The sequence below is a fragment of the Hyaena hyaena genome, unplaced genomic scaffold, assembly GCF_003009895.1.
Source record: "Hyaena hyaena isolate Hyena2069 unplaced genomic scaffold, ASM300989v1 scaffold_1056, whole genome shotgun sequence".
NCBI lineage: Eukaryota > Metazoa > Chordata > Mammalia > Carnivora > Hyaenidae > Hyaena > Hyaena hyaena.
The window spans coordinates 148,835-162,152 of NW_024081689.1; the positions used below are offsets into that span (position 1 = coordinate 148,835).

At 41.6% G+C, this 13,318-nt stretch overlaps 1 protein-coding gene across 1 annotated transcript in view; it reads right to left on the reverse strand.

Annotated features, from left to right (window-relative positions):
* STYK1 (serine/threonine/tyrosine kinase 1) overlaps nucleotides 1-13,318 on the reverse strand; it is a 41,052-nt gene that overhangs the window by 8,859 nt on the left and 18,875 nt on the right. Inside the window, exons 2-6 of the mRNA XM_039222114.1 lie at nucleotides 7,168-7,312; nucleotides 6,376-6,510; nucleotides 3,713-3,979; nucleotides 3,069-3,250; nucleotides 431-514 (exon numbers count right to left, since the gene is read on the reverse strand). Coding sequence (XP_039078045.1) covers nucleotides 431-514; nucleotides 3,069-3,250; nucleotides 3,713-3,979; nucleotides 6,376-6,510; nucleotides 7,168-7,213 — 714 coding nt within the window. The 5' untranslated portion in view covers nucleotides 7,214-7,312. The remainder of the gene's footprint in view (nucleotides 1-430; nucleotides 515-3,068; nucleotides 3,251-3,712; nucleotides 3,980-6,375; nucleotides 6,511-7,167; nucleotides 7,313-13,318) is intronic.

Here is a 13,318-nt window from a genome sequence, read left to right on the forward strand (position 1 = left end):
ATAGCTCTGCAGCCTTTCACTCATTTGGTTTCTCTTCCCGTGTCTCCTCCCAACTTGCTTATTATTTGCCATTTTACATCTCTTAATATTAGCATGTATGAGAAAGTAAGAGTAGAAAGCATATAACTCTTGGCCCTGATTTTTGACGTTCAAGACTGAGAAACCTTTGAAAACACTTCCTGTTCCTTCTACAAACCCCAAGTTGACTACTTTCTGCCCAGAATTACCCATCTTATAGTATATTATCTAAATAATTTCATAAAGAAAGAAGTGAAAACAATTTATCAGTGCTTAAGTTTCTGCTCCCTACTTCTATTTGATTTTCTTTATAATATGTACCCCGTTTGGAAATATAAATATTAGAAATATGATGTCAAATACCAGGCTAACAGGAAAAATCTATGCCACTTGTCATTTTGCCCAGCCTTACCAAAGCCTGGAGGACCTGCCTTCCAATGTGATATACTTGTTTTTCTGTGAGATCATAGAGAAGGCCATCCATGGTCATCACATCCTAAAAGGACAGAGATAAAAGCATTATAGCAAAGTTACATGAACAGATTTGAAAAAATAAAATAGGGGCAGAGATATTCTTTTCCTTTAAAGTTTTTATTTAAAGTTTAGTCAGTTAGCATATAGGGAAATATTGGTTTCAGGTACAGAATTCAGTGATCCATCACCCACATATAACACCCAGTGCTCATTATAACAAGTGCCCTTCTTAAAACTCATCACCCATCGAGCCCATTGTCTCCCCTCCAGCAACCCTCAGTTTGTTCTCTATAGTTAAGAAGCTCTTATGGTTTGCTTCCCTCTCTTATCCCCCTCTTCCCCTATGTTCATCTGTTTTGTTTCTTAAATTCCACATGTGAGTAAAATCATATGGTACGTGTGTTTCTCTGACTGACTTATTTCACTGAGCATAATATGCTCTAGCTCCCTCTATATCATTGCAAATGGCAAGATTTCATTCCTTTTGATGGCTGAGTGATATTTCTTTGCATGCACCACATCTTTTTTATCCATTCATCAGTCAATGGACATTTGGGCTCTCTCCATCATTTGGCTATTGTTAACAATGCTACTGTAAACATCGGGGTGCATGTGCCCCTTTGAATCAGTGTTTTTGTATCTTTTGGGTAAATGCTTAGTCATGCAATTGCTGGATTGTAGGGTAGTTTTATTTTTAACTTTTTGAGGAACCTCCACACTGTTTTCCAGAGCGGCTGCATCAGTTTGCATTCTCACCAACAGTGCAAGAGAGTTCCCCTTTCTCCACATCCTTACCAACACCTGTTGTTTCCTGTGCTGTTAACTTTAGTCATTCTGACAGGTATGAGGTGGTATCTCATGGGCTTCATGTATTTTCCTGAGGATAAGTGGCATTGAGCATCTTTTCATGTGTCTGTTAGCCATTTGCATGTCTTTGGAAAAATGTCTGGTCATGTTTTTTGTCCACTTCTTAACTATATTATTTATTTTGTGGGTGTTGAATTTAATAAGCAGAGATATTCTTAAATGCAGGTATCAAAGCTAAAGAAAAGGCATAAAAACATAGGGACTAAGACTCAAAGAGAGGCTAATATGAGAGATTCTTAGATATGCAGAGAAGTACAATGATTTACTGGCCTGGAAAAACAAAGCAGAATGTAGATGAATCACAGAATGAAGGAAGAACAAAATAGCAGGGAAGAAAGACTATCCCCTGGATAAAGAAACAATTTTTCTGGGATAGTGTGTGTGTGTGTGTGTGTGTGTGTGTGCGTGTGTCTGTGTGTGTGTGAGAGAGAGAGAGAATTAAGCACATTAATTCGACACATCATCATCGAATGCCTAATATGCACCATGTTTCATCTTAGGAACTCAGAACACAAACGTAAGCAAAATAAATATGTCTGCTGCCTTCCAGATCGTACAATGTGACAAACACGTGTGAATCATAACCAAATAATCATGCATAAATATATGCACCATGAAAGACATGGAAAATAGCACATGATGGTGACAAAAAAAGATCTGAAGGATGAGTGGACAATGACTATGCAAAAAAGGGGAGGGAGGAGTTTGGTGTAATGAGAAAAGCATGTGCCAATGCTCTAAAATAGAGATGCATAATCATTTTGAAAATAGAAAGAAGCTAGTGAGGTTAGAGCAGTGAACAAGTTACAGATGTAAAACCTGTTAAAAAGATTTAAATGCCTAAGGACTTGTACATTACCCTGTTTGAACCCCGTTTGGATGGAAACAATGTCCCTTTATCATACACATTTAGTAGTAAAATAATTAGTCTATTAAGGAGGCTTGGTTAATATTGAACTTGTCCATTGGTAAGTGAGGAACTAACTAGAAAAGCGCAGCACTTCAGAAAGATGAATGTATAGAGAAGTAGGAAAATTGTAAAGGAAAGGACTTGCATTTTAGTCTGGAAATTTCTGAACATTTAAAAAAAATTTAATATGAATTTAAAGTACAAAAACTTTCAAGCCAAATTATCCTCATTCACCGTGGCATACTAGAGCAATATTACAGAATAGAAGACCCACTTAAGGCTAACAGCAATAAAATTATAAGCAGTACTAACAGTTTTCACATGCATAATTTCTGTTAATTTTATTAATAACTTATTATTATTCCCATTTTACAGATTCAGAAAATTCAGGCTCAGAGAGGAGATCTGCCCACCTGCTAGTAAGAGGTAAAGCCTAGAGTTCGTATTCTAATCTGCAGTGCCCAATATGGTAGCCATTAGCCGCATGTGGCTATTTAAAAGTTGATTATTTAAAATTAAATAAAATTAGCAATTCAGTTTCTCAGTCACATCAGCCACATTGCAAGTACTCCATAGCCACATGTGATTGATGGCTACCATTTTGGACAGAGCAGATACAGAACATTTCTATCTTCATAAATAGTTCCATTGGATGGTGATACTCAGTCATTCTGCTATGTTATTATAGCCCCTATATTAAAGCCTCTCTGCTTTGTCATTTGACAAGCCAATTGGCATGTGAACAGCTAATCAGCCAGCTCAAGGCTTTCCTTCCTAACACCTCTACCCTACTGCTTACCCGCCGGCAGGTCCAGAGAAAGCTGAGCAGGTCTCCTTGGGTCACATCCTCCAACACCATATAGAGCGGCAGTCCTTCTGTGCAGCAGCCTTCCAGCTGCACCAGGTTCTTGTGCTTCCCCAAGTACTGATAGAATTGGATTCGCCCCAAGAAATCCTGCACCTCATGGAGCCCAGCTGGTTCTGTGGAGGACAGGAGGGCCGTGGGAAGTGAGCAATCAAAACATCACCAACAAAACGGGAGGTATGAGGGAGGAAACCACCTCAGATGGTAATTTTCAAAGCTCCAAAGGAGAGTAAGTATAGACAAAGAGTAAACAGAAAGGGAACTAACTAGAAGATAATCCTCAATGTCACTGATTTTTTGTCAAAGCTAAGATAAAATCATAGGTTTTAGAACTGGATAGGCTTTCATCTGCCTAAATAGACAAGTGTTCACATTCAAATATGATCACTGCCCAGACCTTTTGATCAGTACTCTTGCTTATCCTATCCTTGTTACCCTTCTTATTCTGCCCACAGTGGTGATCCCAGCTATCTGTTGGTTACCGTCTTCATGTCTTCAAGCTTGTCAGCATTCACTGCTGGGGCCTCACAGTGGAAAAATGAACAAGGGGAAGAGAAGTCAACCACTTCTCCTTTTACCTTTCAAAGCCTTGATGACAACACTCTTTGGCTTAGCAGGGTCCCCGGTGTACATCTTGGTTCGATAGATGGCTCCATAACTCCCACTGTGGATCTGCTCCAGAACATCATAGAATCGCTCCCGGGGCACTTGCAGCTTAGCCAGAGCACGAGTCATAGTTTGTAGGAGGCTTTCTACCGATCTCTCTTTGAGTGGCACAAACACGCTTCCACCATGACTTGCTACCTCCAAGCTTAAGCCCCTAGATGGAGGCACAGCGACAACACCTAGAACAAAGAGATGATACCAACCATTGGTTCCCTACCCTAGGGACTCCAGGAGAACAGAGCACGGAACAAACTGGAAAGGAAGTTCCTTTAGCCATTGGGAAGGATCTGCCCAATGGGAGGATAACTTCCGATGCTTCTCTGAGAACCGGCATGAATACCAGCCTTTCTACAATATTTGTAATATTTCTAAGACAACTCAAGATGGACCTCTGGAAAGTGGTAACGACATTTCCTTTCTGCCTTTCTCAGGATTATAGTTCAGTATAAGTATAGTATGGAGACAATTAAGGAAGTTCCTCAGTAGGTGCTTTACCCCCAGATACTTACAGGTAGTAGTAGCTACCAGTAGGGGCTATTGCTCAAGTTGATCAAATGACTTTTAAAGGTGGAGAGGAGAGTCTGGATAACTACTTAACTCCAAGCCATGGTGATTCTTCTTCCCTTAAGATGTTCCCAAAGTTAATTATTGCATATTCCTTATGGTCTCAGTAAAAAAAAATCTTCTGGTATTTTCCCCTTTTCTTAGTCCACATTTCTCCATTGGAAAAGAGAAATTCATTCTTCTCATTAAATCTCCATTCATTCATTCCATCTATTTGACAAATATCGCATCCTTCATGCCAGGCACTATTCTAGGTATCGGGACTAGTTAGTCCAGATTCTTATGATTACTCTCTCATGGTAGGAAAAAGGAAGCAGATAATAACAAACCAGGTGCTGAGTGTTATGGAAGGAAAAGAGCAGAATCAGAAACATCAGTGATGCTATTTTACATGTCAAGGTCAGGAAAGGGCTTTCTGATAAGATGACATTTGAGAAATGCCTGGAAGCGATTATGAGAGCAAACCATTCTGGTATCAGGACGGATATTATAGACAGAGGGATCAGGAAGAGCAAAGGCACTGGAGAAGAAGCATACTTGGCATACTTAAGGAAGAGAAATGAAGTTAGTACAGCTGGAACTATATGAGATAATTGGAGAATTATACGAGACAAAGCCCCGAGGTCATGGAAGGTTATTGAAAGAATTTTCTCTTTTTTTAATTCTAAAAAAAAAAATTCTTTTTTGTTTCAAGGAGAGAATGGTCAGGACTGACTTAGGCCTTAAAAGAATAATTCTGCTGTCCTGTGGAGAACAGTCCGTAAAGGGATAGAGGCAGAAGTAGAGAATCCAGTTAAGAGTGTATTACAAGGATTTATGAGAGGTGAGAGCTGCTTCAGTTTGTTCGGAAGGTAGAATTGACAAGATTGGCTAATGCATTGGAAATGGAATGTAAGAGAGAGAGGAGTCAAGGATATCTTCAAGATTTTAGACTGAACACATAGAAGACAAGGCTTGCCACTTGCTGGTAGAGAAGACCATGGGGGGACCATTGTAAGGGAATTTCAGGACCTTTGTTCTGGGCATATTACACAGAAGATGTGTATTGGATCCAAACTACAAAATTGGTGGTTTAATATAGGAATCTGGAGTTCAAGGGGGACTACAATCAGAATAGAGAAAGTGTTTGAATCCATAAGACTGAAAATGAGACCATTTAGGAAGTGACTATAGATTTAAAAGGAGAAACGAAGTGTTTCTAGAAGGAGAAGGTACAAAACTGTGTCAAATGCTTTTGACAGGTCAAGACGAGGACTCAATATAGCTGTCAGTGGTGATCTTGGAAATGGTTGTTGGGTCGAGTGGTGGGGATAAAAGCACTAGAGAATGTGACAAGTAGAAGTCATCAGAATGAGTTTAGACAACTTATTTGAGAAGTTTTTCTGAAAGTGAATTCAAAGAGAACGGGATAAAATGTAGAGAGGGATTGGGGATCAGTCACTATACAATTCCTGATCACTCTCAGGAATTTCTTTTCCTTCTTTTCACTCTTAGTTTCATGCGAGCTAATTCTCTTTCATTATATGCTCAGTGGTACTTCAGCACAAGACATCATCTCCTACTTAACAGTTCAAAGACTGTGATGAAGGCTACCCCTCTTTATCACATAGTCCAGGAGTCCAGAGCAGGCCTGGGATGTATTACAGACTAAAATGTCATCCTTCAAGGCTGGTAACAAAGCCTTGGGCTTTACCCACTAATCGTCCTTCCCAATATGCAGACACTCCCATGGCCAAATATTTGATAGTACAATAGGGAAATTAGAGAGAAACAGGTCCCATGAGGCCTCCCTTGCCTACTGTAGTTTCAACTACCAAGCACCTATTGAGTTTCTTCTCATGAGTTCTTAGAGAAGAGCTCACCTCCCTTCAACTCCACAAGAGGGGCCCCATACCTCCTCTCGCATAGCAAGGACCTCACCTTCTAGACTTGGGCTCACTGACACTTGGGTCTTACTTTCTGTAATCTCCATCTTCCCCAAGCCTCTCCCCATTGCCACTTTGAGTTTTACCTCGGAGTCCAAGAGACTGTTGTTGGGCTCTTTGTCCTCTGATAAAAAGCCACAGGATGACTGCAAGAAGGACGAGGAAGGCGCCAACCAGAATGGTTGGGATGATGATGATCTCATACTGCTGCTCACGGACAACTGGGGAGGTAATCAAGTAGGGCGAGAAGAGATTGAAAAAGAACCCCAATGTGATAGTTCACACAACTTCCCCTACCCACCAGTCCTCAGCTCCTCATACACGAAATGGCCAGCTCTTCCTTCTTCCCCTCTACTTGCGTACAAGGGAACCACTACCGGGAAGCAGCTCTCCAATCAGAAACCCCAGTGTCCCTGCTTCTCAGCCTATCAAGCATGCTCTGTGTCTCAACTCCCGGTGTTCCTGCTGAGCTGAAGGAGGCAACATCTGGATCTCTTGGCACTTGCCCCTCTTCAAAGACAATGACCTGGGGGCCTGGGTGGCTTTGTCAGTTAAGTGTCCAAATCTTGATTTCGGCCCAGGTCATGATCTCACCGTTCCTGAGATTGAGCCCTGCATCAGGCTCTGTGCCGACAGTGCAGAGCCTGCTTGGGATTCTCTCCCTCTCTCTCTGCCCCTCCCCAGCTCTCTCTCTCTCTCTCAATCAAAACAAATAAATAAGCATTAAATAAAAGACAATGAGCTCTAGTGCCTTTCCTTTATCAACACCATCTTCATTTCTACTAGAAATCGTCTCATCCTCCTTCTGGAATCTATGCAGACCTTCATCACTGTCATCCTAGAATCAGAAGATAGGCATCCGTGGTGTCTGTCCTTACCACACAGCTTGTCACTGAGACTGCATTCCAGTAGCGTTCGTGCCATGACCTTCTCATCTCAGCCACACAGCTGTCCACCGCTATGCTTGACCCTCAGAGAATGCACAGGGCACCACTGAGAAGAATTCCCAAGGACTGAGTTGTTCTGAAAAAAATTAAGTGGAGCATAGAGAGTTTTAAGACACCTCTACAGATCATGAGGTTATTAAGTACATGACTACCTGGAACTTTCTGAATCATCCATGCATCTTATCCATCTCCCTGACACTCAAATGTGAAGAACCTTGTTTTTTCCTGGCATTTTTCTCTTTTCTATTATACAGGAAGTATAGCCCAGATCTGGCCTTATCCTTTCATGCCATTATTTCTCAAATTATTTCAAAGGCTTCGCTCCTACCCAAGACCGCTGCTCCAATGCTCGAGTCCATAGTACCTGTCTGAGCAATTGTGGTCCATGGGTAATATGGGAATGATCTACCTCCCCTATGATCCCAAGCAGGTTCGGGTGCCCTGGTGGCTCAGTCAGTTAAACGTCCAACTCTTGATTTTGGCTCAGGTCATGATCTCTCTGTTTGTGACATGGAGCCCACCGTCAGGCCCTGTGCTGACAGTGCAACACCTGCTTGGGGGTCTCTCCTCTCTCTCTCTCCCCCTCACCCCACTCTCTCTCTCTCTCTCTCTTTCTCTCTCAAAATAAATAAATAACATTTTTTAAAAAATCCTAAGCAGGTTTAATTTTTTTTGTGTGTTACAATTATATTTTAACTGGACCTTCCCGTGCCCATTATATATAGACAGACACAGGCATTTATCCTTACAAGTATATAAATTAAAGGGATTGTTGCGAGCAAGCCATCTTCTTTCTCTCTCTTAAACTATATATTTATGTAAATATAAATGATGATCTCATATATATTTATATATAATATGTATTCACTCATATATAGTTACATATATAGTTCAAAAATAATAAATTAAAGTGATTTACCATAAATAGCTTTCTCCCACCCCATTATTCTTCACTTATCCCGTTCCCAATTCCCTTTCAAGTAACTGTAGTTCTTAGTTTCTTGCTCACTGGGCCAGAGATGCTTTATGAACATCACTTTTAATTCTCTATGATCAGCATATATTTAAAATTACACCTCCAAGGGCATCTTAGCGGCTTAGTTGGTTAAGTTTCTGACTTCGGCTCAGGTCATGATCTCACAGTCTGTGGGTTCAAGTCCCGCTTTGGGCTCTGTGCTGACAGCTCAGGGCCTGGAGCCTGCTTCAGATTCTGTGTCTCCCTCTCTCTCTGCCCCTCCCTTGCTCGTGCTCTGTCTCTCAAAAATAAATAAACATTAAAAACTTTAATAAAAAAATAAAAATAAAAATAAAATAAAATCACACCTCCAAAAACTTGGTTCTTTCTTTCTGAAGAGAATCGGTGGTTGGTTACCACTCTCTCATATACATCTACACATTTGATTTTGCCTTTGGTTAACAAGGGTCTCCCCTGGTTCTAATCAATTCTGACTGACCTGGAAAAAAAAAAATGGTGTGTTTTTTTCACCCTCTAGGTGATCCTAAGTATATGAAATAGTTTTGTAGTGATCTGATAACAAGGTAAAATTTTACAAATCAGAACTGTGGCTTATAGGATATTATCCCATATGGTACATATGTGCTATTCACCATATTAGCTTGTCCTCTATTACATTACATGTTGTGTTTTATTGTTGATCCTAAAAACCACAATGTGACTTATGGAGGCAGAGTCTCTTAGTGCCTGAAACACGTACAAAGAGACCTTCCAGTTCCAGCCATACCCTCTTTTCACTATCCTTATATGAGGAGATGCGAGTTAAACCATTTTCTTTACAACCCAGAAGAAAGACAGGTGTGTGGATTGTTGATAGAAGCCCGAGTAAACAGAGGAGTAGCCAGGAAAAAAATAGCACAGAAGAGAGGCACCTTCTTATCTGTGGGCTTATACATAACAGAGGATCTATGAAGTCAATGATTTATAAGATAACAAAATCCATCTTATCTAGTTTATGAGCCAAAAGGCAAGGTGAAAGGGGGTGGAGAAAGTTTCCACAATTCCACAAGCCCACATGGAAGGAAAAGCCCTGAGATATGGCAAGAATCAGAGAGCCCTGGGGCACCTGAGTGGCTGAGTCGGTTAAGGGCCCGACTTCAGCTCAGGTCATGATCTCACAGTTCATGGGTTCGAGCCCCACTCAGAGCCCGGAGCCTGCTTCTGATTCTGTGTCTCCCTGTTTCCCTGACCCACTCCCACTCGTGCTCTCTCTCTCTCTCTCTCTCAAATAAATAAACATTTAAAAAAAATTTTTTTTTTAAATCAGAGAGCCTCGAGAGGGTGGAGAAGGAGAAGATCTTAAATAATAAAACGTTGGCCCAGTCAGGTGAATTCAAAAGCTGTTTGAAAATTTCTCACTGCCGTTCTCATTCTTGTTTTCCTTTCCTCTTACTTCCCTTTCAGCGCATTATCAGATGTAATTGTGTTCATCCAGGGAGCAGCCAGTCTAACGAGTTTGGCTCTCTGGGGAAGGTTCTGTGAGCATAATCTCTCTTAACCACAGGACCAGTATGAAAAAGTCAGGCAGCAGCCAGCCACAACTTGCGAGCTCCGCCCAGAAACCAAACCACACACCCACTAATACAGACTGAAGGAAGAAAGGTAAAGGCCTGTGTGCACATGTATCCTCACTTAGAACTGCTCAAGGTGGGCCAGACTCAACTATAGATGCATGGTCAAACATACCCACGCGCAGTGACTCAAATCCATGCCTATACCCAGGCACCTACATATCATACTTATTACAGGGCACAGTGTGGTCATTTGGATACAATATGGCCTCCTATTGCATTTCCTGAAGAAGGGTCATTTGTGTTAGTTTCATCTGCACATGGATACTTTAAAGAAGCTAGGTTTGGGGCGCCTGGGTGGCTAGTCAGTTAAGCATCCGTCAGACTTAGGCTCATGTCATGATCTCATGGTCTGTGAGTTCGAGCCCCACCTCAGGCTCAGAGCCTGGAACCTGCTTCAGATTCCGTGTCTCCCTCTCTCTCTGCCCCTCCCCTACTCGTGCTCTGACTCTCTCTCTCAAAAAAAAAAAAAAAATTAAAATTAAAAAAAATTATTTTAGAAAAATAAAGAAATATAAAGAAGCCAGGTTCATTAACAACTAGAAGACCAATGTAATCAGATGCTGGAGCAAGGAAACGGCCCATGTATAGGGTTGTGGGGAGGCCCACTCAGTAGATTGTTTTCCAGTTGTTTGCACGGTAAGCTCTTTCCAATTACTCTAGTTTGGCTAGAGACATAATGGAATACACCACACGAGTCTAGAATTTTTAAGGTATACGCACCAAGCATACCTACCCACATAGGCGTGGAAGCCTACACAAGAAACCTTCCCGCTTGGAGACTTCCAAAGCATTTCTATCAGAAGATGCATATATTCGCCTGTAGCAATAATATTCCTCTCTACATCACTCTCTTCTCTGCAGTTAATAGTCAATTACCCGATGACCCTGCCTGCCCAGGGTGCCAACCTGAGAAAACCCACTCCTTGATGCCCACACCTTCTAGGATGACTCTTCCTGTTGGTTAGATTGTAACCTATCTATTGGAAGAATGTTCCTGACTAACATTTCTGTGCAATATGACCAATACTCTATCCCCTTCTATGACATCGAGACTGTTTTCTCATCGTGTTAAGAAAAAAATATGCAGAGGTGCCTGGCCGGCTCAGTCACTAGAGTGTGAGACTCTTGATCTCAGGGCTGTGAGTTCGAGCCCCATGTGGGTGTAGAGATTACTAAAAAATAAAAGCTTCAAGGGGGGCCTGGGTGGGTCAGTCAGTTAAGCATCCAACTTTTGATTTCAGCACAGGTCACGAGCTCACAGTTCATGAGATTCTCTCTCTGTCTCTCCCCTGCTCACTCACACTCTCTCTCTCTCAAAATAAATTTTTAAAAAATCATCACAAAGAAAAAAACTTGTATTGGCTATTGTTTCTCCTCTTACCTAGACTGTAAACTCTTTTTTTAATTATAGTTTATTGTCAAGTTGGTTTCCATATAACACCCAGTGCTCATCCCAACAAGTGCCCTTCTTACACATATGAAACTTTACCCCACAGTTCTCTCCTGTGTACTATGTATTCCTAGATTTTACTGGATTCAAGCCATTGGAATCAAGGACCTGAGAAAGTTGTGAAATTGTTTATTCTGTTAATTCTATTAGATGATTAGAAAATATGTACATAGCCTGCCTATAGTTTACACATGCCCATATCTACAATGCCAAATCCCCTCAGGCAGGCCTTTATTTAAAACAACACTATTGCTTCACTTGTGGTTATCATTCTTTATTTTCTCTCTTCTCAGTTGCTTCCTTCTGTCGGCATATTGGAAAGTGTAGCTCCCTTCTTGAATTGAGAACCCAGAGGAGGAAATAGCACAATGAAGAAAGAGAATACAATAGGAAGAAGATGAGTGTGAGATGGGGAGCAAAGTGAAGCTCAGATCTTTGCAAGATTATAGTCTGGAGCCTAGAGGAGTGAATGATTATAACTGAAATGAGGCTATTTAACATAAACTCTCCAACACCTTACTCATAGGCACGAGGCAAGCATAACGCCAGTCACATCTCTTGTCTGTTTCACTACACACAAAGACAGTTCTATTTCCAAGAATAACGCGACCCCTACGAGCGCCCCTTGGGTCCAGTGAGCACAATAGTCTTTGAGATATAATCAGCAATGTACTCAGGGGTGTCCAGAAGAAACTCATCTTACTAAAATATATCTACAAATAGAACTTTAAAAATCAGATCCATTCTCCTCTACTCCACCTGCCTAAGCATTGTGAGAAATCCTTTGACTGATCTCCCTATAACCTCTGGTCCCCTTCCCGTAAGATACGGTTAAATGTTACACCAGCCTCCACCCTCGACCTTACCACCTGTGGATCAACACAAGTGGGCCTGCCAGCTGTGTTTGCTCTATGAAGACAAGTGACCCACCCACCCAGATGGATGCCACGCTGGGTACGGGAGTTATTAATAGCTATGGGCTGTGGGGCAGAGGACTCAAAGACTTTGGGTGAGGAGGGTAAAACATATGGAGGTAACAGCCCCCAGACTGAGGCAGTCTTGCCTTCTAGCTCACTCACCTTCTCTTCCCCTCCCCCTTCATCCTCGCCCCTGAGATGTCTAGCAAAACAAACAAAACAGAACAAAACAAAATGCCATTTAGTGGAACGCACACATTAAATTGGAAATGAGATTGAAAAAATTGCTCAGATCTAGCTACAGGATTCCAAAACTGCTTAATCTTTAACATTCTGAAAGGCAGGCTGTCCTCATTTTCAGCTCCAATAAACGTATGTTGAGCAACCATAATGTGTCAGGTATTACGCTGGGCACTTTCACACAACAGGGAACCTGAGGTTCCAAAAGATTAAATGTGGGTGGCATCTGGGTGGCTGAGTTGATTAAGCATCCACTTCGCTCAGAGCATGATCCCACAGTTCACACCTTTGGGTCTCACGTCTGACTCTGTGCTGACAGCTCAAAGCCTGGAGCCTGTTTCAGATTCTGTCTCTCTCTCTCTCTCTCTCTCTCTCTCTCTCCCCTTTCCCCGCTCATACTCTGTCTCCATCTCTCTCAAAAATGAATAAACACCAAAACATTTAAAAAGATTCAATTCTAAGCCCAGGCTAAAAAAACCAACCAACCAACCAACCAACCAACCAACCAACCAAAAAAATCACAAGTAAATGCCACAGCAAGATGTCATGCCCGAGTCTTTCTTTTAATTACAAACCCAATATTCTTTAAACTACTTTATTGCACATCTGTGCTTGTCACTCACGTGGAGTGTCAAGAAGGAATTATGTCCGAGTCCAAAAGAATCATAGAAACCATAACGCTGAAACCACACTTCACCAACAAATAACAACAGAACTTGGAAAGGGCAGGCGAGGAGAATCTGCCTGGAAGCGAGTGCTCCAAAGTCTTACGGGGCCACAGACAATGACTGCATGTGTGTCTTCAAAATGCATCCAGAAAATAAAGGTAGAATCTGAAACGATCCCCAGTACTCACCAGATTATGGACTCTTGGATCATTTTCTTT